The 27,027-nt window shown below is 40.5% G+C and overlaps 1 protein-coding gene across 3 annotated transcripts in view; it reads left to right on the top strand.

The window, feature by feature from the left end:
- AK5 (adenylate kinase 5) overlaps window positions 1-27,027 on the top strand; it is a 259,132-nt gene that overhangs the window by 134,960 nt on the left and 97,145 nt on the right. For all 3 annotated transcript variants that reach the window (NM_001083757.1, XM_005204415.5, XM_005204414.5), the window contains 1 exon segment: window positions 1,933-2,009. In NM_001083757.1, coding sequence (NP_001077226.1) covers window positions 1,933-2,009 — 77 coding nt within the window.

Here is a 27,027-nt window from a genome sequence, read left to right as displayed (position 1 = left end):
GTCTTCCAGCTGGACCCTGAGACACCAAGTAGTTTGGCCCTAAGATACACCTTACAAAATTTTTATTTGAAAAATGCTTAAAGAACAAAGATAGGAAAATTACATCTTCTACTTAAAAATCATATATATAATTAAAGTTTCCATATCACCCCTACAGGCACTTTAACACTCGTGTTGCCAAGGGTATCACCAAGAATTGAGGAGTACATATTTATTCAACTATATGCGGCAGCTCTACGGTTCCTTTCCAAAATGATTTGATGGGTCAACCTTCTTCATTTTGAAAATCTTTATTGTACTTCAATTTTTTTTTTAATTACAGACACAATAAACTATGGTGTTCCTGTTTAGTATTTAGTTGATTTGATGGTGGGCTAGTAGTCAATTCTGTGAACAGCAGGGGTAATGATGAGAAGAGAAGAAGAAATGAGGAAAGACTGTGTGGGGACATACCTTGGTTCTTTTTCTAAAAGAAAATATGGAAGTAGCATCTCTAGGAGAGGTCTATATCTGAGAAGTGTGTGAGATGCTTGACACTTTTTTTTAAGAAATTCATCTTCATTTAACATTACTCATTGCATGTTCTGAACAAGAGTTATTTTGCAAGGACAAGTTTACAGTGAAGCAGAGTGGTTGGTTTCTTCACAGGTCCGTAGCATTTCATGGGCAGCACTGAATTCTGTCTTTCTGGCTAGTTAGGTAATATAGATTGCCCAGCAGGAAAGGCTTGTTAGATGAGGATGATAACTCAAGTGTGCTTCAGGAGCCCCATTATGAAAATTGCTGGCCTAAGTGTAAGCCTTGGTCATTAATGGATAAATAATTCAGTGTAACCTGTAGTACCTAGGGGTAGAAACTCTGTATTAACAGATTAAGTTAACCTGATTTTTCCCACTTTCAGGGACTAACGTGATCCAAGGGCTGGAAGAAAAGCTCATCAGGTTCTCATGAAGTGAGCAAACTCAGCCCTTCTTTTTCTGGAACCCTTTGCTCTACTCCCACTGTATTTTGCTCCTGTTCCTTCCTCCTCAGTCACTGTTGCACACCCCTAAACCACTTCTCCTCCTGGACAACCCTTATTCACCCTCATAGTCTGGGCTCACAAACTAGTTCCTTGTGAAGAATCCTACCTCATCACCTCCTCCACTACTAGTCAGAATTAGTAGCTTTTTCCTTTTGGTCTCTGAACCTTGCTGTTGTCAAGTTAATCTTCTCTACAAGATCACTGTCTTCTTAAGGGTAGAGACAGTGTCTAGATATCTGTTATCAAACCAAACTTGGGTCTGCTGCCCCCAGTGCAGTAAAGCCAATCTACCAACACTGGTTTGTGGTGAAGGAAAGTGCCATGTTATTTGCAAGGTGATAAACAAGGAGTTCAGGACAGGTAGTGCTCAAAAAGTCAAACTCCTCTATGGGTTTCAGCCAAGCATTTTTAAAGTCCAGATGAGGGAGGGGCATCCCAGCATATGTGATCAACTCATCCCCAGTTCTCTGATTGGTTGATGGTGAGGTAACTGGGTGATGTTACAGTGGTTAACATTATCAGTCCTTAGGCAACAGTAGGTCTGGGGGCTACATGCTCACAATCATCAAGTAGTTAATTTCTTCCATTTGGTGGTAATTTTAGCATCTGTAAAACAACTCAGGAAATGTGCATCAGATACTAATATTTAGGTACTTCAGAGAGAAGCCAGAGCAGAGGATAAGGAGGAAGGGTCTGTCTTGGGAAGGCCCTGTAGGATCCTGCCCAGTTACAGTTACATTTTCCATCTGCAGACCAGACAGTACCTGGCAGATGGGAAGAGTTAAAAACATTGGAGAATTTAATATAATCACAAGGACAATATGGAAACCTCGTGGGAGAGAGTTTACTTTAGAAACATGCACAGACAACCTCCATCCATCAGGTAACATTTGTTTTCCTAATCTTAGGTTCAAGTGACCTTGATCCTTCGATGATGTTGGACACTGGAGAGGTCATTGATACGGGATCTGATTATGAAGATCAGGTAATTAAAATCTAAAAATATTTGTCTATTTAAATGTTTTTAATTTTGGTCTTTATAAGTGTTTCATGAAAATTAGAATTACAAATCATTCTGTGAAATGATTACACATAACTAATAATCTGTTCCATGATAAATCATACAGCTTTTATTCATTAACTTTGGCCCTCTAACCCTCTTTTATCCACAGATTCAAAGTGGCAATTAATTAAGGGAAGATCTGTGGTCAGAAGTCATATGAGCTAGAAGTAAGGCTACACGAGGTTCTCTTGCCCAAGAATTTGTCTGTATGTCATTCTTCCCAATGATAAGCCCAGTATTTACTAACCACTGCCTACAGACTCCAGGCCCTGCTTTCTTTTTCTAACCTTTAAAAGGGACTGCTGACCAAGGACAACACAGCCAAGAAGTCACATATATTTTCTATTTGGATAAGAAATTTATCTGGGTCATTTTTTTCTCAGCACAAGAACTCTTCTTCCTGCCCTGTTTTAATGATCCAAAATAGTTGGCAAATAATCTGACTCTCTAATTAGGCCTTATTTTTTAAAAATCATCTTGTCTGAAACTTCATCCACCTCTCACCAATGCTCTTCTGCAGTGGCTGAAAGCCAAGTGGGCATGTTCTCCTGGATTTTTCCCCCATTTTCAACTAATACATGTCACAAATTAATGAAATAGATCTGACCAGTGTCCAAATGTAATGGCTGTTTCTCTGTTTCACATACGTATTCAGAAACTATTTTCACAGGCTTTAAGTTTCTTCCCTTACATCACAAAGCAAGGAGACGATATTGACAAGTATTTAAAATATCTTTTAGCGTTTATTAAGCACTTCATACATACTAAACATTGGGCTAAGTTCCTTAACTTGATTATCTCGCTAATTCCCCACAACATCTCTAGGAAATAGGAATTACTATCTTTATTTCATAGATAAGAGAATTAAGACTCCAAGAGTAATTTGCATGCAGTTACACAAATAGTTTCACAGTGGAGCTTGTGAACTCAGGGCAGTTTCCCTAAACCTGCACTCTGCCACCCGCCATCCTCAGTCTCCAAAGACAGGCCATTCAGTGATGAATTTTTGGAGCCTTTTAAGTTGCTAACTCTTAAGATCTCAGCAGAGGCAAATGCCAAACAACCACTATAAAAATGAGCTCACCATCTAAAGTTATACACCGCACCAAGAAATGAACCATAGCATGAAATCCAGCTGATTAAACAAATGAAGGGTTCACACCCCAAGGACTAGACAGAACAGAAAAATCTGAAAGAAATCTTAATCAAGGAATATTTAAAATGTCCAAAGAGCTAAAGGGAAGATTAGAAGTCTTGAAACAAGTATGGGAAAGAATGGAAAGCAAGAGGCAAGAAGGAATAGTGAGGAAGAAATAGAAATTCTAGGCACAAAAAAATATTGTCATTGCAATAAAAATTCAATGAACAGGTTGTAGACTAGACACAGCTAAAAAGAGACAATGCTAGAGCTGAGGAAATTTCCTTAGAATAAAACAAAGAGCTAAAAGAGAGTTCTTCTTGTCAAAGAAAGAACTTGGGAGACACTGAGGATGGAATGATTGGGTCAACATGTTCTAAAAGGAGTTCCAGAAGGAGGATAGAGTGGAGGGAGTAGAGCTTCGTGTTAACAGATAATGGTTGAGAATTTTACAGAGATGAGAAAAGACAAGTCCCCAGATTGAAGGAGCACATTGTATCCTGAACAGGAAAAAAAGAATAACCCTCACTTTTCTTTTTTCATTTAGCAAATATCAATAGAGCACCTACTATGTGCCAGGTACTATTTCAGCACGTCTAATCATATAAAACAGACAAGGAGCGTCCATCCAGGTGGGCAAGATAGTATACAAGAAACATGTTAGTAAATTAGTAAATATCCTAGATTGATATGTGCTATGAGAAGGAAAAAAAAATAGAACAAGGTAGGAAGGTCAGGAATGCTGGAGTAGGGACAGATTATAGTATTAACTAGGATAGTCAATATTAACTAGGATGGTCTCATTAAAGAGGTGAGATTTGAGCAAAGACTTGGCATATAATGTAAAACATAGAGAACAGAAAATACTAAGGACAAAAATAAAATATTAAAAGTGAAAAGGCATTACCTAATAGCAGTTTGGAGGGGAAGGGCAACAGATACAATAAATCAGGTGCTTGCCTTTTCTGAGTACCTCCAATAAGTCAGATGCTATGCTTTATGGTTTACATACATCATTGCTAATCTTTCCAATAACTTAAGAAGGTAGCTCTGTTAAACTAAAACTCAGAAAGCTTAACTGACTTCCCAAGACCACATAACTAACAAGCAATAGAGTCAGGAATCAAACTATGATCAGTCTGGCACCAAAAGCTAGTTTATGCTTTCACATTCCAAATAAAGCCATTATCAAAGTCACTGACAATCCATTGCCAATTCCAGTTAACGCTTTTTCATTATCTTTCTTAACCTTTGCTGCCTTTGATCCATTCCTGTGACAGTAGTGCAAAAGCAGCCACAACTCTACTTAAACAAAAGTGTGGCTGTGTTCCAGTAAAACTTTATTTATGGTCACTGAAATTTGAATTCCACATATTTTCTTGTGATTTATTTTGACTATTTGAAAATGTAAAACCCTTTCTTAATGAAGACACTGTTTACAGTCAGCAGAGTGGATTTAGCCTGTGGCCATAGGTTGCTGTGGAGAAGGAAATGGCAACCCACTCAAGTATTCTTGCCTGGAAAATCCTGTGGATGGAGGAGCCTGGTGGGCTGCTGTCCATAGGGTCACACAGAGTTGGTCATGATTTAAGCGACTTAGCATGCATGCATGCATTGGAGAAGGAAATGGCAACCCACTCAAGTATTCTTGCCTGGAGAATCCCAGGGACGGGGAAGCTTGTGGGCTGCTGTCTATGGGGTCATGCAGAGTCTGACACTACTGAAGCGACTTAGCAGCAGCAGCATAAGTTGCTGACCATGACTATAAACCATCTCCACTTCTTGACACTGTCCTACTAGCTTCTAACATTTCTATAGTATTTAATACTGTTCTAAATGCTTCACATTTATTACATTTTATCCTGAGACAGTTACATGAGATTGATATCATTATCCCAATTTCACTCATAAGGAAACTGTAGCCCAGAGGAATTCAGAAGTTTACTTAAAGTCACACACCTGGCAAGAGGTAAAGACAGAATTCCAACACAGCTGTCCAACTGCAGAGCCAGGATCAGGAAAGATAGGTGAGGCTCTGCTATAGTAACAAATAAAACTCAAGGGACTTCGCTGGTGATCCAGTGGTTGAGACTCCAAGCTTCCACAGCAAGGGGCATGGGCTCAGCCTCTGGTCAGGGAACTAAGATTCAGCATGCCATAAATTTTTTTTTTTTTTTTTTGTAAAAAGGAAAGAATAGCAAACTAATGGAGCTTACCTTCTTAAAACAAAAACAAAAACCATCAAAATTTGAGTGTTTTCCTTCCAGAGAGACATCCGAAGGGACCATGGATTAGAAGGGGAAAAGCGTGGGTTGGCGGGGAGTGGCGGAAACCTGCTCTTAATTGCATATTTCTTCCTCCCACGATCATGAGACATCCCCTGTCACTGACTCTGCCTATGTCTAAGGAAGTTGAAAAACGGAGCTTACTTAAGTGTTTAGTGAGTGCCAAGCCAGCCTGGACTGCAAAGCTCTTGCCCCCACTGTTCTCTCTCTCACACTTCTCTCACTTCTTGGTCCACTCTTTCTTGGTTTTCTTGTGAACACTGCTCCGTTGGTGCATTACTTCAATGTGAGCATCTCTGGTATCCTGGCAAAGAGAACCTTCGCTCCTCACTGCATGCGTTATCCTTTGAGCAGCTTGACCACAGGCATGATTTCAGCTTCATTCAGAGTCCCCTGGTGAGCTTCCAACGCCTACGTCTGCCTGCTAAACAGCACTGGTTGGATTTCCCACGTGCATCTCACACTCAGAACGTCCAAAACTGAACTCACTGTCTTCCCCCACAAAATCTGTTCTTCCTTCTGTTTCCCCTATTTCTGTGAATGGTACCACCACCCTCCCAGCTGCCCAAGCCAGAGACAAGGGCGTCTTCCTAGTCTCCTTCCTTTTTCTCCCTCCCTACATCAGGGTGATCAGAAAGCTGGTCAGCCGGTGCATTTTCCTGTGCAGACATCACTCCTTCCCTCTCCAGTTCCTCTGCCACTGCCCTGGTTCACACCCTCACCCTTCTTCCCCAGGACCGCTGAGACAGTGTCCGAACCAGTCTCCCTTCCCTAGGCTCCTCACCCACGAAAATCATCTTGCTTAAAAGCCAAGTCAGTCAGCATATCTCACTGCTTAAAACTCTTCATGGCTCTTCATTGATGTCAGAATTAAGTCAGAACTCTTATCAGTATACATGGGAACTTTCAAATTAGCCTGACCATCACCTCCTTCCCCAAACTCATCCCTTGCCAATCACCAAAACACACTGCATGTGCCAGCCACACCAAGCCATTTGCAGTGCCCCTAAGTGGGGGTTGTGCTTTGTGAAGTCTCTTTCCTCTATGCGGAAGCTTCTGCAGCCCATCACCCCCGTGCTGGATAACCTCTACTCATGGTCCATCAGGACCACACTCCTCCTTGAGGAAGCCCTTCTCCTTCCATGTCAGGTTCACCTTCTTGGGGGACCCATGAGCCCCTGTGTTCTAATATCCTTTTGCATTGTGTTCTGCTCTCCTGTCACTCAACCAATACACAATAGTGCTCAAAAAATGTCCATTTTTTGAAAAGTCAAAAAAATGATTTCTAGTTTTTCTACTTCAAGTGTTGAAAGGAAAAAAAAAAAAAAGCCTAGGCTTTAGTATCCTGTGAAATTATCCTCCGAAAATGAAAAAGAAATAAAAACTATCTCAGACAGAATTTGAGGCAATTTGTTACCAGTAGATCTGCCTTGCAAGAAATGCTAAAAAGAAGTTCTTTAGAGAGAAAGAAAATAATATAGGTCAGAAATTCAGATCTACATAAAGAAAGGAAAAGTATCAGAGAATGAATAAGTGAAAGTAAAATAAAAACTTATTTTTCTTATTCTTAATTGATCTAACAGATAATGATGTGTTAAAAACAATAATAGCCACAGTGTATTTTATTATGTATGTTTGTGTATTAGTGAAATGATGACAACAAAGGATGGAAGGGAGGAATGAGGAATATTTTGTTATTATAAGGTACTTGTACTGTCTGCTTATTTGAAAGTGGATTTGGATTAGTTTAAATGGCTATTGCAAATTCTAGAGCAACCACCTTTTTAAAAAAAAGTTTAAAAAGAAACATAATTTATATGTTAAGGAAGGAGAGAAAATGGAATCATATAAAATACTTAACTAAAGATACAAAGGCAGAAAAAGTTTGGAGATTAAAAGAAGAAGCAAAGAACATGGGCAATAAATAGAAAATAGTAACAAATGCTAGATGATAATCCAGCTATATCAGCAGACACTTTAAATATCAGTGATCTAAATACTCCAATTAAAAGACAGAGATTTTCAAAATCGATCAAAAAAAGACCCAACCACATGCTGTCTTTGTCATTATTGTTCAGTCACTAAGTCATGTCTGACTCTACTACATCCCCACAGACTGTAGCCCACCAGGTTCCTCTGTCCATGGAATTTTCCAGGCAAGCGTACTGGAGTGGGTTGCCATTTCCTTCTCCAGGGGATATTCCCAACCAAAGGACCAAACCTGCGTCTCCTTTATTGCAGGCAGATTGTAAATTTACCGCTGAGCCACAGGGAAGCCCACATGCTATCTGCAAGAAACTTATCTTAAATATAAAGGTGCATATAGATTAACAAAAAGGAATAGAGAAAGATGTATATTGTTAGCACTAAATAAAAGAAAGCAAAAATAGCTATATTAATTTCAGACAGGGCAAATTTCAAAGCAAGAAAAGTTATCAGGGATAAAGAAGAGTGGTACATGATGATAATGGGGTCAATACTCCAAGAAGATGTAACCAATTCATAGTGTATATGCTGCTAACAACAGAGTGTTTCTAGACTCATCATTTGCCCAAGTCTTTGGTCCCATTCTTTCCGTCTGCTCTAGAACTTTGCTCCATTAACTGGTACTGCTTTGTCTTTCTAAAAGCTCTCATCTTCAGAGTATCTTTTTTATCTATCTACCAACCCACCCCTCACCCCCACTTCGAAGAAAGAAGGCCATTAACATTGCCAAATGTCATAGAAAGGCCACATAGGATACTGTCTTTCCTCTACCCTTTCCTTCAGCACTAAATCTGGCGAAAGAGAAGTCAGCTCCCCTGCTTCTATGCTCTCACCTCCCATTCTGTCCTATAAGCCAGCTTCTGCCTATTTGTTCCCCTAAGAGAGCTTTAGAAGTCATCTCATTACTGCCAAGTCAGGAGAACATTTCCTAGTTCCTACAATGTCTGGGGCTCAAGACACTAGCTTGCATTTCTGCTTTCTCAAAACACTTGGGTGCCTTGGTTTAATACCACCTCTGTGGCCATTATTTCTTTACCTCCTTCCCCCAGCATGGTTTTTCTTACTCTGCCCTCCCTTTAAAATAGTATGTTCACCCAGTTCCTTTTTTCATTGTTTGTTTAATGCCAGCTTTCAAGGAAGGAAGAATATGTTTAACACTGTTACATAGTCATTCTGTTTAAAAACCATCCAGATGACTTAAAGGCTGTGTCAGGAGTGGGAGGGTCCCTCTTCTCACACCACACAACTGCTTCAGCTAAGCCCATGACTTCACCTTTTTTAATTTACTTGTTCATTCAACTCATATAGAGAATATTTGATGTGCCAGACTCTTATGTGAGTTACTGAAAATATACAGTGAGCAAAAGAAGATACCGTTCCTACTCTCATTGCTCTTACAGGTAAAAATAGATAATAGAATAATCACATAAGTAGAAAATCAAAACTATGCTAAGTGTTTGGGAGAAGTACATAGTGCCATGTGTGTGATCAGTGGGATTTATCCCAGGGATGCAAGAATTTTTCAGTATCCACAAACCAATCAGTGTGACACACCACATCAACAAGTTGAAAAATGAAAATTATATGATCATCTCAATAGATGCAGGAAAAGCTTTTGACAAAATTCAACAGCCATTTATGATAAAAAAAAAAAAAACCTCTTCAGAAAGTGGGCACAGAGGGAACCTACCTCAACATAATAAAGGCCATATATGACAAACCTACAGTTAACATCATACTGAACTGTGAAAAGCTGAAAACATTTCCTCTAAGATCAGGAACAGGACAAGAATGTCCACTCTTACCACTTTTATTCAATATAGTTTTGGAAGTCCTAAACATAGCAGTCAGAGACAAAAAGAGAAGTAAATGGAATCCAAACTGAAAAAGAAGTAAAACTTTTATTGTTTGCAGATGACATGATACTATACATAGAATATCCTCAAGATGCTACCAGAACACTAGGAGAGCTCATCAATGAATTTGCTCAAGTTGCAGAATACAAAACTAATACAAAGAAATCTTTTGCATTTCTATACACTAACAATGAAAGATCAGAAAGAGTAATTAAGGAAACAATCCCATTTACCATCACATCAAAAATAATAAAATACCTAGGAAAAAAAACTACCTAAGGAGGCGAAAGACTTAGAAAACTATAAGACACTGATGAAAGAAATAAAAGATGACACAAACAGATGGAGAGATATATCATGTTCTTGGTTGGAAGAATCAATATTGTCAAAATGATTATACTACACAAGGCAATCTACAGATTCAGTGCAATCCCTATCAAATTACCACTGGCATTTTTCACAGAACTAAAATTTAAAAATCTTAAAATTGTATGGAGACACAAATTGACCCCAAAAAGCCAAGGCAATCTTGAGAAAGAAAAACTGAGCTGGAAGAATCAGCTCCCTGACTTTGGACTATACTACAAATCTACAGTCATCAAAACAGTATGGTACTGGCACAAAAACAGGAATATAGGTCAATCAGATCAGATCAGATCAGTTGCTCAGTCGTGTCCGACTCTTTGCGACCCCATGAAGCGCAGCACGCCAGGCCTCCCTGTCCATCACCAACTCCCGGAGTTCACTCAGACTCATGTCCATCGAGTCAGTGATGCCATCCAGCCATCTCATCCTCTGTCGTCCCCTTCTCCTCCTGCCCCCAATCCCTCCCAGCATCAGAGTATTTTCCAATGAGTCAACTCTTCGCATGAGGTGGCCAAAGTACTGGAGTTTCAGCTTGAGCATCATTCCTTCCAAAGAAATCCCAGGACTGATCTCTTTCAGAATGGACTGGTTGGATCTCCTTGCAGTCCAAGGGACTCTCAAGAATCTTCTCCAACACTACAGTTCAAAAGCATCAATTCTTCGGCGCTCAGCCTTCTTCACAGTCCAACTCTCACATCCATACATGACCACAGGAAAAACCATAGCCTTGACTAGACGGACCTTTGTTGGCAAAGGAATGTCTCTGCTTTTGAATATGCTATCTAGGTTGGTCATAACTTTCCTTCCAAGGAGTAAGCGTCTTTTAATTTCATGGCTGAAGTCACCATCTGTAGTGATTTTGGAGTCCAGAAAAATAAAGTCTGACACGGTTTCCACTGTTTCCCCATCTATTTCCCATGAAGTGGTGGGACTGGATGCCGTGATCTTCATTTTCTGAATGTTGAGCTTTAAGCCAACTTTTTCACTCTCCACTTTCACTTTCATCAAGAGGCTTTTGAGTTCACTTTCTGCCATAAGGGTGGTGTTATCTGCGTATCTGAGGTTATTGATATTTCTCCCGGCAATTTTGATTCCAGTTTGTGCTTCTTCCAGTCCAGCGTTTCTCATGATGTACTCTGCATATAAGTTAAATAAGCAGGGTGACAATATACAGCCTTGATGAACTCCTTTTCCTATTTGGAACCAGTCTGTTGTTCCATGTCCAGTTCTAACTGTTGCTTCCTGACCTGCATACAGATTGCTCAAGAGACAGATCAGGTGGCCTGGTATTCCCATCTCGAAGAATTTTCCACAGTTTATTGTGATCCACACAGTCAAAGGCTTTGGCATAGTCAATAAAGAAGAAGTAGATGTTTTTCTGGAACTCTCTTGCTTTTTCCATGATCCAGCGGATGTTGAAAATTTGGTCTCTGGTTCCTCTGCCTTTTCTAAAACCAGCTTGAACATCAGGAAGTTCACGGTTCACATATTGCTGAAGCCTGGCTTGGAGAATTTTGAGCATTACTTTACTAGCGTGTGAGATGAGTGCAATTGTGCAGTAGTTTGAGGATTCTTTGGCATTGCCTTTCTTTGGGATTGAAATGAAAACTAACTTTTCCAGCCCTGTGGCCACTGCTGAGTTTTCCAAATTTGCTGGCATATTGAGTGCAGTACTTTCACAGCATCATCTTTCAGGATTTGAAATAGCTCAACTGGAATTCCATCACCTCCTAGCTTTGTTCGTAGTGATGCTTTCTAAGGCCCACTTGACTTCACATTCCAGGATGTCTGGCTCTAGGTCAGTGATCACACCATCGTGATTATCTGGGTCATGAAGATCTTTTTTGTACAGTTCTTCTGTGCATTCTTGCCATCTCTTCTTAATATCTTCTGCTTCTGTTAGGTCCATACCATTTCTGTCCTTTATCGAGCTCATCTTTGCATGAAATGTTCCTTTGGTATCTCTGATTTTCTTGAAGAGATCCCTATTCTTTCCCATTCTGTCGTTTTCCTCTATTTCTTTGCATTGATTGCTGAGGAAGGCTTTCTTATCTCTTCTTGCTATTCTTTGGAACTCTGCATTCAGATGTTTATATCTTTCCTAAAAATCCCAGAAATATTCCCCACACACCTATGGTCAATTAATGTCTGACATGGAAGGCAAGACCATGCAATGGAGAAAAGACAGTCTCTACAATAAATTTTACCAGGAAAACTGGAAGGCTATATGTTAAAAAGAATTAAATTTGAACATTTTTAATACCATACACAAAAATAAACTCAAACTGGATTAAAGATATAAATGTAAGACCAGAGACTATAAAACTCTTAGAGAAATACATAAGCAGAACACTCTTTGACATAAGTCACAGCAATATCTCTTTCAATTTGTCTCCTACTGACAAAGTTTCATATAGTCAAAACTGTGGTTTTTCCAGTGCCCACGTATGGATGTGAGAGTTGGACCATAAAGAAGGCTGAGTGCCAAAGAACTGATGCTTTTTAACTGTGGTGTTGGAGAAGACTCTTGGGAGTCCCTTGGACTGCAAGGAGGTTGAAACAGTCAATCCTAAAGGAAATCAATCCAGAATATTCATTGGAGGAACTTATGCTGAGGCTGAAGCTCTAATACTTTGGGCACCTAATGCGAAGGGCCGACTCATTTGAAAACATCCTGATGCTGGGAATGATTGAAAGCAGGATGAGAAGGGGATCACAGAGGACAAGATGTTTGGTTAATATCACCAATTCAATGGACATGAGTTTGAGTAAGCTCTGGGAGATGGTGAAGGACAGGGAAGCTTGGCGTGCTGCAGTCCATGGGGTTGAAAAGAGTCAGACACGGCTGAGGGGCTGAACAACAAAGAGTAATGGAAATAGAAACAAACTAAAAAAATGGAACCTAATTAAACTCAAAAACTTTTGCACAGCAAAATAAACCATTAAAAAAAAAAAAACTGAGAAGACAACCCACAGAATGGGAGAAAATATTTGCAAATGATGTAAGCAACAATGGGTTAATCTCCAAAACTTACAAATAGCTCATGTGGCTCAATATCAAAAACACAAACAACCCAGTCAAAAAATGGACTAAAGTCCTAAATAGACATTTTTCCAAAGGAGGCTGGCCAAGAGGCACATGAAATGATTCTCAACATCACTAGTTATTAGAGAAATGCAAGTCAAAACTATGAGATAGCACCTCACAAAAATCAGAATGGCCATCATCAAAAATTCTACAAACAATAAATGCTGGAGAGGGGGTCCAGCCCCAGCAGGATCCAGGGATACCCTCAGGAAGGACGGTGTCGGCGATAGAGATAACACGGGTCTTATAATGAACTGGAACCTGATGGCCTGGGGTCAAACGATAAGAGAATAAAGGAGAAAGAATAAAGAGAAAAAAGGAGGCTGATATTCCTTGGTTTACACAGAAAGCCAATAAAGCCCCTGGCACGGGACTTGCTCTGTTCACGGAGGCCACAGGCGCCTCTCAGTGGGGTGAAGACGCAGGACACCCTCTCCCCTGGATGAAGATGCAGGACGCCTTCCTGATTGGTCTTAGAAGCCTGGGCAAAAAAGTGAACTCAGAGAGCCTCTGTGTTCCAAAGAATCTGCCTGAGAAAAAAGAGAGAGAGAGAAAGAAAGACAGACAAGAGAGAGAGAGAAAGAAAGACACAGAGACCAGAGCTCTGGTGAAGTGGGATCCACAGCTTTATTTTCAAAAGGAACTTTTATCCTCTGAGTTACACATTTCTCAAAGTAAAAAATACAGAGTCAGCTCAACATTCCATCAATTTTACCTTTATCGAAACCAGGACATTTTCTGCACACTTTTCATAATCAAAGGTCTTATGTTATGTCTGGCCCTGTGGCCTGTTAACATTTCATGACTCTTTTCTGATGAAGGTTGATCAGCCAGAAAACTTGTTTTCCCTTAAAGTGTTTTTTCTTTATTTCTCCCAGCCTCAGAAAGTACTAAATAAAGTTACATTCTCACAGAGCAAAGGTGCAGTGGGTCACAACAGAGAAAGAAATTAGCTCAAAGGTCTGATGTGGTTAATACCAAGGCTACTACTTGTTTTTCTTACATTCCAACTACATTAACTAACGCACTCCCAGTTGCACAATGGATAAGGGATATGGGAACTTGGCAGCAAGCACTGGCCCAATAATGAAGCCCTTCACCAGTACTATCTATTCTAATAATTTTTCATCCCTCAAAGGGCTCTACACTCACTAGAACTTTTAGAATGTTTAGGCTTCTGGTGCCTTTCATGGATGAGGAGTTGTGAGCAATTATGTGCGTTAGTTGCAAGGGTATGGATAAACCTGCCAAGCAAGCTAAAATGCTAACAGAGGGGTTAGAATTGAAATACTTTCAAGCCCAGGAGATTTATTAATTAGAACCCTAAATTGATTTTGTTCAGAGAAAGGTGGCCAGGGATAGCCCCCTACTAATGTCAAAAAAGTTGGTGAAAAGCATAATATAGTAAACAGTAGACAGACAGATTTTGGTTTTGGGGTAGGTGCTCGAGCAGGTCCAAGGAATCCCTCGAGTCCTGATCTGCTTTTGCCTGTCAGGTCCTCTCTGCATGACCTTTGTCATGGGTGGGACTTCCCGTGGTGGCTCCCGGCAAGATACCACCTCACACAAATCAGAATGGCCATCATCAAAAATTCTACAAACAATAAATGCTGGAGAGGGTGTGGAGAAAATGGAACCCTTCTATACTGCTGGTGGGAATGTAAATTGGTACAGCCACTATGGAGAACAATATGGAGATTCCTTAAGAACTAAAAACAGAGCTCCTTATGATCCAGCCGTCCCACTCCTAGACATTTACCTGGAATAAAACACCATCCAGAAGAATACATGCACCCCAGTGTTCATTGCAGTTCTATTTACAATATCCAAGACACAGAAGCAACTTAAATGTTCATTGACAGATGAATGGATAAGGAAGTTGTGGTACATATATACAATGAGTATTACTCAGTCATAAAAAAAAATGAAGTAATGCCATTTTCAGAAACGTGAATGGACCTGGAGATTATCATACTAAGTGAAGTAAGTCAGAGAAAGACAAATATAATATGATATCACTTATATGCTGAATCTAAAAAAAAAAAAAAAGATACATTTGAAATTATTTACAAAACAGAAACAGACTCACACACAGAGAATAAACTTGGGGGAAGGGTTGGGAGAGGGGTGGATTGGGAGTTTAGGATTGACATGTACAAACTACACTTGAAATAGATAACCAAGGACTTCCCTGGTGACACAATGGATAGGAATCCACCTGCCAGTGCAGGCGATGTGGGATCAATCCCTGCTCTGGGAAAATTCCACATGCCACAGAGCATGCACCACAACTACTGCAACTGTGCTCTAGAGCCTGTGATGAAGCCTGCATGTTTACAGCCCATGCTATGCAACAAGAGACCAGGACAATGAGAGCCCACGCATCACGACAAAGAGTAGACCTGCTTACTGCAACTAGAGAAAGCCTGTATGCAACAACGAAGACCCAGTGTAACCAAATAAATAAATAATTTTAAATAATTAAATAGATAACCAGCAAGGACCCTACTGTATAACACAGGAAACTCTGCTCAATGCTCTGTAACAACCTAAATGGGAAAAGAATTTTAAGAAGTATGTATAAATATATATGTATAATGGAATCACTTTGCTGTACACCTGAAACAAATACAACATTGGTAATCAACTATACTTCAGTATAAAATAAACTTAAAATATTAAGTAAATGGTGTAGCATGTAGATGTGGTCAGTAAGGTGAGGAGAAGCTTAGCAATGCTTGAGTTAAGATCTGAAAGATGAGCTAAGAGGTCCCAGGTATGTGTGAGAAAGTGAAAGAACTGGAAAGTTTGAGGAGTACAGGGGAATAGCCTGTATAAGCAGAAAGAAGCATGGCATCTGGAAGGCCAGTGTGACTAGATCGTAAAGGGGAAGTGGGTGTGAGATGAGCCTGCAGAGTGGGACTTTGTAGAGCACATGCTGGGCTGTGCTAAGTCGTTTCAGTCATGTCCGACTCTTTGCAATCCCGTGGACCATAGCCCACCAGCCTCCTCTGTCTATGGAATTCTCCAGGCAAGAATACTGGAGTGGGTTGCCATTTCCTTCTCCAGGGGATTGAACCGACCCAGTAATTGAACCTACATCTCTTATGTCTCCTGCCCTGGCAGCAGATTCTTTACCACTAGAGCGAGTAGGTGTTTTGATTTTATCCTAAGAGCAATTGAAGGAAGCACTAAAGAGTTGTTTTGTTTTGTCTGGGGTAGAGAAGGGCATGTTAACATTTTATGTGTTTTTTAAAAAAAGATTGTTCTCACTGCGATGTGAAGAACACTTTGGAGGAAGGCAAGAATGGATCTAGGAAGTCTAAGGGAACGCTCAGTGATCCAGACAAGAGATCACGAATGGTCCCTTACAGTGGAATACTGGAGGAGGTGGACAGAAAGCGATGAATCTAAGAAGCATTTGTCAGGTAAAATCAACAGGATTTCAGGTTGGGATGGATATGAGAGCCAAGGGGGAATGAGCTGTTGAAGATGATGCCTGCATTTTTAACTAGTGCAGCTGGGTGGTGACTTTCACTGAGAAAAAACACTAAGAAAACACCAGTTCTATAAGGAAAGAGCATGAGTGTAATTTTAGTTAGATATGCTAAGTTTAAGTGCTTTGATGTACCCAAGTAGAGAATTCAAGTGAAGAATTAAAAACACAGGTATGGTGCTTAGAGGGAAAATCTGGGCTGGGCATATAAATTTGTGAGCTTCTGAATATAGGTAGAGCTTGAAACTAAGTGGAGATGAGATACTTAGAGAAAAAGAACAGAATTGAGAAGAGAAGAGGATCTAGAGCTGAGCAATGAGTAAATTGAAAGGCTGAGTAGGGGAAGTGAAGTGAAAGTCATTCAGTTGTGTTGGATTCTCTGAGACCCCAAAGACTGCAGCCTGCCAGGCTCCTCTGTCCATGGGATTCTCCAGGTAGGGCAAGAAGAGGCAGCAAAAAAGATGTGAAAAAAGTTGTTAATGAGACAGGAGCAAAATCAGCAGAATGTGGTCCTCTAAAAGCCAAAGAGAACAGTATTTCAAAGAGCAGAGAGTGTTAAATATTGATTCGAAGATTAAGAAAAGGGAGGATGGAAAATGGCCATTGTATATAGAAACCTGGAAGACACTGTTGGCCTTCCAAAGAGCTACTGGGGGAGGCTGTCTTGTTTGTTTGTAATAGAAGACACTTGAACGTGTTTAAAAACTCGGAGAATGGATCCACTCATTCATGAGCTGGAGAATAGACAAGAGAGGGGGAGCCTCCTCTGAATGCGGGCGGAACTAAAGCACAGGGTTTTAGAGCACAGATGGAGTGGAACTTGCCTGGTGGTCCCGTGGTTAAGACTCTGCACTCTCACTGCAGGTGGACCAGGTCAGTTCCTGGTGGGGGAACTAGATCCCACATGCTGCGGCTGAGAGTTCGAGTGCTGCAATGAAGTGCAACCATAAATAAATACATCAAAAATAAAATTTACAAAGAAAAAAAAGCACAGGTGGAGAGACTGGTGTTAGAAGAGGGACCACATGCATGAATATCGATCAGATAGGAGTGTGGATTTGAATGTTAAATGGTAGGACGTTGATGAGGCAAAACCATCTGTTAAGAGTCCAAGATTTGAAGCAAGTAGAGGACTGAAATATTGCGTAATCCCTCAAAGAATGAATTAAGGAAACCTAACAAGATTGGACTCATATAGCATCTGACAGCCCATTAGACATTAGTGCCTGGAACTTTGTTTTGACCAAGTGATCCTCTTAACTTTTTCCATTTATTTAGCAAATGTTAGTTTGGTGTCCCAGAGGTGCCAGACACTCTTCTTGGCCCTAAAGATACAGAGGAAACTGTGGAACTCCCACAAGGCACAGGAATTGTCCATAGTTCACTTCATACAATAATGGAGTTTTACCAAATTTATTGACACTAACAGATCAGAGAATTAGCAGTGTAAGAGATGGTAGACCAAGAATAGAAAGGGAAGTGGACAGATGACAGGGGGCAAAGCCCAGAAGAAGTGGAAGTACATTTGTCTTCTTTAAAAATATAACTCTATGTCACAAATTCAAACCAGCTCTTTATTAAAAAGAATAGTTGATCCTAGCAATCCCACAAGGATCATTTCAAATCCTGCTTCTTCTTCCTTCTCTAATAATTAGAGTAAACATTCATTTCTTGCCTATCCCACTGAACACCCAAAGCACTTGAGGTTTATACCCTGTCTTACACTTGATACGTAATTTTGTATTTCACTATGCGCTGACTCACATTACTCCCTGCATGTCTCCTACATGCATCCATTATGAGAAAGAGCATGACTGTGGAGCCAGACAGACCTAGTTCAAATTCAGGAGCATACCTATGGGTGAGTTTCTTCATCTGTAAAAATGGGCATAATACCCTGAGGCTATTTGGATTAAAGAGATGGTCTGTGTAAAAGCACCTGACACAGTAGGCCATGTGGGTCCCTGTCTTGTACTTCTTTTGTGTCTACTGTACTGCGGCAGGGACAGTGTCAAGACCAAAATAGACTTATGGACTAAAGTCACAATGCCACATTCCCTGGTCAGAACAAACAACAGACTTTAATGTGTGTGTGAATTTCAAAAAGAACTTCCATAGTTATATTCAGCTTCTAGATTAAGAAATATTATACTAAGTCAAAACCTGTTAGGTTGTATGGGTAAAACTGTTTTAAAGTAGTGCCCTTTCTACAGATGAACCTCCTTCCAAAGCAGATACAGACACACAGATGTAGAGAACAATCATGTGGACCCAAGGGGAAAAGGGAGAATGGGGTGAACTGGGCGATTGGGACTGACATGAACACCTACTGTGTGCTGTTGTGCTCAGTCACTTCAGTTGGGTCACCCTCCAGGTTCTTCTGTCCATGGGATTCTCCAGGCAAGAATGCTGGAGTGGGTTGCCATGCCCTCCTCCAGGGGATCTTCCCCACCCAGAAAGTGAACCCACATCTCTTATGCCTCCTGCATTTCAGGCGGGTTCTTTACCGCTAGTTCTACCTGGGAAGCCTGAAAACCTACTGTATAGCACAGGGAACTCTACTCAGTGCTCTGTGGTGACCTAAATGAGAAGGAAATCCAAAAAAGGAGGGAATATAAGTGTACGTACAGCTGATTCACTCTGCTATACAGCAGAAATGAACACAACATTGTAAGGCAACTATACTCCAATTAAAAAAAAAATTTTAATAAAATAGTGCCATTCCCAAAGCAGTTTACTTCAGCAGCACAGCACTGGTCATAATTTGATGATTTATCAAGTTGTAACTACCACCCTGAGCCCTGTTCTCATGGCAAAGTCAGGTTTTTGTGGCAAGTCCTACAAGAACTGATTGAAGCTGGGAATCTGAAATGGCAAGGTTTACCTCTCTGCTCTGCAGCAAGCACCTATACTTGACAATGAATACTATTAGTGGCCTATTGGAAGGGTGAAAGCAGGGCTTTTGGAGAGGGAAAAGGAACAAGGTCATAAAGATGTGTCTAGCTTTCCCCATGGAGAAGGAAATGGCAACCCACTGCAGTATTCTTGCCTGGAGAATCCCAGGGAGAGAGAAGCCTGGGGGGCTGCTGTCTATGGGGTCGCACAGAGTCAGACACAACTGAAGCGACTTAGCAGTAGCAGCAACAGCAGCTTTCCCCAAATACTAAATCAAAAATATCTGCTTCAGGCTCAGACATCCAGCCCTTCCTGACTGTCTCCATGGACCACAGATGGTCTGCAGCTAATTGATTCTGTAAGAAGAAAGACAAGTCCCATTTTCAAGCCTCTTCAATTGTATAAGGATGCATTTTCACCATTCTACATTGAAAAGTCGGGGATGTCCTTCGTATCTTCGGTATAGATATTAAGCACTAAACAGAAGCATTGGGTCACTTAGGTTACCAATTCTGAAACAGGAGTTCAATATATTTCCACACTCTGAGACATAAAAGTGAATGCCTCATCACAGGACTGAAGGAGAAATCTCTGCAGAAGGAAATAAGAACTGACAGAATCCCTTATTTCAAAGCAACAGGATATATTCCAGGGGTAAAAACATATGAAGGATTGATCAGGAGAGACTGTTTTTCCCTTTTCAAAAGCACTATTATTCTTATTAGACAGGTTTTTATAATTAATTTCATGTGCTCCTGTGACATCTTATTAACCGAAATTACCTTGAATGCCCTATCATTCTGAAGGCGAATAAAAATATTTGTGATAGCACAATAGTGCCTCTGCATGATAAAGGAAAGGAAATAGAATTCATGTGTGCTCGTCATCTGACGTGCCTTGGAGCCTTAATGACAGGAAATTGTCACTAATGGGAAACCAAATAACCTGGGAGTATAAGGTGTTTACAGAAGTAAGGGTGGAAACAGTGCCAAACCCTGAAAACCCGACCGAAGAGCAAACACAGGCCTACACAGACTTAAAGATCAGTGGCAAGAAAGGGGTGTGATGCGGTGATGAGGTTGCCCTTTGCTCCTTGGAGCTGGTTGCCAAGGAACGGAGTTACCATTGTCCACCTACTGATGAACTATGTTTTTTTCTGCGGGGTTTTGGGAATTTTTGTGTTAAATCCATTGTTTTGTTAGGAATGGTGATTGTGGCTAAGTAAGGAAAGGCCCCAAGCTTTGAGTCCCAGATGGGTTTGAGTTCTGGTTCTACCACTGAGTGGCTTTGTGATACTGACACATCCACTTACTTCTCTGAGCCCCAAGTTTCCAAATCTATAGAATGAAGAAAATAATGTGACGATTAAAGAACTGATTTATGTCAAGCCATTCTATCAGATATGAAAGTGCTGAACCTGTAGTTATGCAAACATAAAGTCTTAACATGATTATTTACTGTAAGTTTCTTACACCCTCTTTTGAATGTAGATAGAAAATACTATATAGAACAACAGCTTTACTGTTCAGGAGTTTGGAAGGACTCTTCCCTTCAAAAATGCATGAAATAATAGCACAGATAGGAATAAAATAATAAAATAGTAAAAATTGACTTGGGATTCCAGTACCATCCTGAAAGCTTTCAGCAGACTTGCCTTACTTTTACCAGATCTATTCCTGTTTCTGTCATAGCACTGGTCACATGTATTATGGCCACTTGTGTACATGTCTTTCTCCCCAGTAGATGATACCTAGGGACCTGGACAATGTCTACTTCACTCTAATTCTTCAATTCTTGCATGATGCTTGACAAAGTGCATGCATGCGTGCACGCATGCTGTCACTTCAGTCGTGTCCGGCTCTTTTTGACTCTATAGACTACAGGCTCCTCTGTCCATGGACTTCTCCAGGCAAGAATACTAGAGTGGGTAGCCATGCGCTCCTCCAGGGGGTGTTCCGATCAAGGGATCAAATACATGTCTCCTGCATTGGCAGGCAGGTTCTTTACCACTAGTGCCGCTTGGGAAGCCCTGCTTGACAAAGTATAGGAGGCCAATTCAGAAATATTTTCTCCACAAACAGAATAAAGAAAATTCTCAAAGGGAAATATAATGAAGAAGTCTATCATTCTGTAAACTATAAACAGAGAACAGGGATTAAAACAAATTTACATGCAATGATGAAATTCTTTAAAGCTATATGTTTTCAAAGGAAGATAGCCAGGATGCTGAGGTATCTAAAAACTATCAGATGAAAGTGGTGGGAGGATCTGGAAACATCCAAGTGGAGAAGCACATCTTCCTGAGAGCATGGCCTGTCCACTCCATGGTGTGTGCGGTTTGTGGTCTGGTTCACAGCTATTTCCAATGCCTTGCACAGCACCTGACTCATGCTCAGTGAACAACTGTTTGGTGAAGAAATCCTGTCATCTATAAGGGACTGTATCATTAGACTTCTGTATTATCTATGTAAGAATCGTATCCTAGAGATGGAGATTACCAAGATGGAATTCAGATCTTTGTAGGAAGGAGTTTTCTAGCCATGGTTATCCACATAGATACCTCACTGATAATATTCAAACAAACTCTAGGTAACCATTCTTCAGGGGTGCTAAAAAAAAAGTGATTTTTGTACTGGGTGGGAAAATGATATGCCTCCTAAGGTTTTTCCAGTGGTCATGTATGGATGTGACAGCTGGACTATAAAGAAAGCTGAGTGCCACAGAATTGATGCTTTTGAACTGTGGTGTTGGAGAAGACTCTTGAGAGTCCCTTGGACTACAAGGAGATCCAACCAGTTCCATCCTAAAGGAGATCAGTCCTGAGTGTTCATTGGAAGAACTGATGTTGAAGCTGAAACTCCAGTACTTTGGCCACCTGATGCGAAGAGCTGACTCATTGGAAAAGACCCTGAGGCTGGGAAAGATTGAGGGCAGGAGGAGAAGGGGACAACAGAGGATGGGATGGTTGGATGGCATCATCGACTCAATGGAGATGAGTTTGGGTAAACTCCAGGAGTTGGTGATGGACAGGGAGGCCTGGCATGCTGCAGTCCATGAGGTCTTAAAGAGTCAGACACAACTGAGCTACTGAACTGAACTAAAGGCCCTTTCCATCTCTGAGTCTGTTTGTTTAAGAAAAGGCCAAAGTGTGTGTGCGTATAACATCAACTCCTACCATCATTATCCCGGAAATATTTAAATATCGTCCCCACTAGCCTGTTTCAGCAGCTAAAATCCTATCACTATGGAATCTAAAGGAGGAGTGATACTATCACTAGAAAGTCTCAATTTTTCATCATTAGCTTATATCATTTAATCTGATGTACCTAACTGCAGCTGAATAAAATTTCCATCGTCTTAGAACATTGTTAATTGTACAATCCTTCTCAGGCTTAATTTCAGATGAGGAAAATGGTATTACGAAATGTCAAAAATCACAGCAGTTTTATTTTTTAATCCTATTAGAAGATGTAGAAATGGGCTTTCCTATTGGCTCAGATGGTAAGGAACCCACCTGCAATGCAGGAGACCCAGGTTCGATCCCTGGGTTGGGAAGATCCCCTGGAGAAGGGAATAACAACCCACTCTGGTATTCTTTCCTGGAGAATCCCATGGACAGAGGAACCTGGTGGGCTATAGTCCATGGGGTCACAAAGAGTCAGACACGACTGAGTGACTAACACAACACAACAGAAACCTATTAACTCATTGTTAGCCATTGACCCTGAACCCAAATGAGTGAAGACTAAATGAGATAATATATACACAATACACTTAGAACAATAATAATACCTAAAATACATCAAGCATAATGGTAACTATTATTCAGTTATCTTAGCAACCCTACCTGTAGCCCCAAGTTGAGACAGAGATAGTAAGCAACTTTCCCCAAATGACACAGCAGGAGAAGGGCAGAGTTCTAATACACTGCACCCTCGCCAATGTCAGGACCTGCACTTCTAACCTCCACTCTCTCCCTCACTGAGGAGCTTGGTTTCTAGCCTTGCATTTATGAGAGATTTTTAGAGCAAGAACCTGGAGAAAGAATAATAATAGCTAAAATTTCTCGAGTGCTTTCTATGTTTCAAGCACTGTTCAGAGCATGTTACATGCATTAAGCCTTGCCACAGTCTTATGAGACTTTTTTTAAATTCCCATTTTACAGATATAGAACTAAGACCTGGAAAGGTTAAGTAACAAGTCAAAGGTTCAAGACTCCAGGCAATCTGACATCACTGAGACTAAGTTTTAACCACCACACTATGGTTTCACTGCAGGATAGCCCTTGAAGGGGACTTTGGAAAACAAGGAAACCGTGTCCAGTTCCAAGATCTAAAGGAAGGTAGAGTGTGGGGGTCATGAGGAACCAGAGACAGTGGCAGCCCATTTACCTATTGATGATTTTTCTAGAACTCCCCACGAAGTCAGGAAGCAGGAATGGACCTAGAGAGGAACAGACAGGATGGACTTTCAAGAATGCCACATGAGGCTAGGGGATGGGAATTTTGTTTGCTTGCCTTGTCTTGTCTTTGATTTAGAAGCTTGATGACTCATGAAAAACACTCTTGATTCTAAAAAGTGAACGTAACAACACTCCTTTTAAAATCACTTTGCTTTATAATTAATCTTGTCTAGAGGAAACCAGCAGAGAACGCAACCTAAAAAACTTGCAGTTTTTTACTGTATGTTCACAACCTTGAAGAAGATTCAGAGTTGACAGCTTTTTATTAAGTGTCAATTCTGTGCCAAGAGCTCTCATGATCTGGCTTAATCCTCACCACAGCCCTGGGAGGAAAGTATCATTATCCCCAAGGTCACACAACTAATAATGTCTTCACTCCTAGTTCTTCCCTTCCCAATAAGCTATGCTGCTACCCAGAATCTATAATAATAACCCCTGGAAAACTTCTTCTCACATATACACACACACACAAGCTAGCTTATATTTTAACCTAGTATTTGCCGTCACAGGAGTTAGTGTCTTCACAGATTTAGAAAATGAGCAAGCCCTATAAACAGATGTCGAAGACTGTAAAAAATGTCAAGTCTGTGACTACTTCTCTTTCAGTGCATAAAATGCTTCCATTTCCTTGTTATTTTCTTAAATTTAGCACCTTTTTTCTTATTTAAAAAGGCAAAACTATAATACACACCAGGGAAAGTTTGGAAAATTACAATGAGTATAAAAAAGGAAATAAGCATTAATATTTTTAAATATTTCATTGATTACTAGATATTTAATAAAGTTATAATCAAATTCCTTTCATTTAATAATATAGCCTTTCCCATGTTGACTCATTTTTGTAAAAAACATCTTTAATGACAATATAAAATAAATTTCTATGTGATTGTTTAATCTCTAAGTTGTGTCCGACTCTTTGCAACCCCATGGTCTGTAGCCCACCAGGCTCCTCTGTCCATGAGATTTTCCAGCCAAGAATACTGGAGTGGGTTGCCATTTCCTTGTCCAAAGGATCTTCCCAACCCAAGGATCATACAACGTCTCCTGCATTGCAGGTGGGTTCTTTACCACTGAGCCACCAGGGAAGCTCCATAATTCTGTAAATGTACTATATTTATTTTCATCATTTCCCCCCTTACATGTCACTTATTTTTCATCTTTTAAACTGTTATAAACACGCTGCCCTGACATCTCACATAGACTTTGCTCAAATACCAGGATTATTAGGCCAAAGAGTATTAAGGGTAGTATTGCAATATTTCCACTTCTTTTTATTTAGATATATTTCAGTGATAAAGCAAGGATTATTGATGAGACAAAAGGACTCTAAAGTGAAAGATATTTAGATAAGGCTGTTTATCTAAATTGTATGAAATAAGAACTGTAAAACTCTGTCTACTTTAGTCCCACATGACTCAGGATGCAGAGCGTACATTAAATAATAAAATATCTGCAGTCCATTGATCAGTAAACCTGTCCCCCAAGATGCCAGTCACCCTTGAGGCCAGGCTAGGTGGAGCCTCTGGGACATGCAGCAGAATCCTCCCAGGATTTTCCTTGCAAACAAGTCCGCAATCAACCCTTAATTTCACAAGCAGTTACGGAGTTTCTTTAAGCCTGGCTGTGTTCTGGTGCTTCCATGGCCTTCTTCCTTTCTCTAGAAACAGTATTAATCAAAACATCCAAGAGTTTTTGTCATTTCCAAGCACATAGGCTTTCTTAATACTTAAAGCTAGTTCTCAGAACATCTCCATTAATCTTATGTTTCATTTGATCTCTTTGTTATCTATAGAGAAAAACATGTTTTTAAAAGAATGAAGTTTATAAAAGCAGAACTAGGAAACAAAAGTAAATCAATTTTTAGAAGATCTGTAAGACAGACTAAAAGCTATAAAGATAACAACAAATACCGCTTACCCAGTTTCCAGCTTAAGAAATAAAATATGACAAACAACTGAAGCCCTCTGTGCCTCCCCCCAAGTCACATTCCCCTAGTTCTTTCCAGAAGTGTCTACTATTCTAAGGAGTTCATCTTTCAGTGCCTTTTCGCCTTTTCATACTATTCATGGGGTTCTCAAGGCAAGAATACTGAAGTGGTTTGCCATTCCCTTCTCCAGCGGACCATGTTTTGTCAGAACTCTCTACTATGACTCGTCTGTCTTGGGTGACCCTACACAGCATGGCTCATAGTTTCATTGAGTTAGACAAGGCTTGGTGGTCCATGTGATTAGTTTAGTTAGTTTTCTGTGATTGTGATTTTCATTCTGTCTGCCCTCTGGTGAATAAGGATAAGAGGCTTATGGAAGCTTCCTGATGGTTGGATGGCATCACCAACTCGATGATATGAGTTTGAGCAAGCTCCAGTAGTTAGCGATGGACAGGGAAGTCTGGCTTGCTGCAGTCCGTGGGATTGCAAAGAGTCAGACATGACTGAGTGACTGAACTGAACTGAATTACTCTTCTGAATTCAGTCTCTATCAATCCCACATCTGTCTATATTTCTATGCTATATGCAGCTATGTCTCTAGAATATAGGTTCCAGGAAACCAGGCACTTGGCTTTATTCGTTGCCATATCACCAGCACTTAAATCTATGCCTCACACAGGGTAGCTAGTCAACAAGCATTTACTGTATGTAAAATAGAGGGCTTTGCAGGTGGTTCAGTGGGTAAAGAGTCTGCCTGCAACACAGGAGATTCAGGAGACATGGGTTCGGTCTCTGGGTGGGGAAAATCCCCTGGAGGAGGGTATGGCAACCCACTCCAGCATTCTTGCCTGGAGATTCCCATGGACAGAGGAGCCTGGTAGGCTACAGTCCACAGGGTGGCAAAGAGTTGGACACATCTGAAATGACTGAGCACATGTAAAACAGAGTATATGTTCCCAAGCAATGTAGGGTTTTTTCCCCTAATGTTTCCAGCCCTTATAAGTTGTTCCTTATTGTACATATCTTTTTCAGTCGATGCTGATAATATAACTGTGCTTCGTTCAGTTTTACTGCCAGTTAACGAAGACTGTATCACGATATAGTTATCCATTCTTCCGACAGTGGCCATTTAGGTAGGTTCCAATTTTTTTTTTCTGATTATACTGGGCCTTCATTGTGGTGCAAGGGCTTCTCTTGCTGCCATGCACGGGCTCTCCAGTTGCAGCACACGGGTTTAGTTACCCCACAACATGTGGGATCTTAGTTCCCCGACAAGGGATGGAACCTAAGTCCCCTACACTGGAAGGTGAATTCTTTCCCACTGGACCAATAGGGAAGTCCTGTAGATTGTTTCTTATTTTTAATTCTGTAAGTTTGGTGGAGTGAACATCCTGGCACATTCTTATTCAATTGTGTAAGTTTCTCTATAATGAATAGCAGG

This window comes from Bos taurus, chromosome 3 (assembly GCF_002263795.3).
Source record: "Bos taurus isolate L1 Dominette 01449 registration number 42190680 breed Hereford chromosome 3, ARS-UCD2.0, whole genome shotgun sequence".
Taxonomy (NCBI): Eukaryota; Metazoa; Chordata; class Mammalia; order Artiodactyla; family Bovidae; genus Bos; species Bos taurus.
The sequence above is the reverse complement of the archived record's forward strand: the minus strand, read 5'-3'. Positions and strand labels throughout refer to the sequence as shown.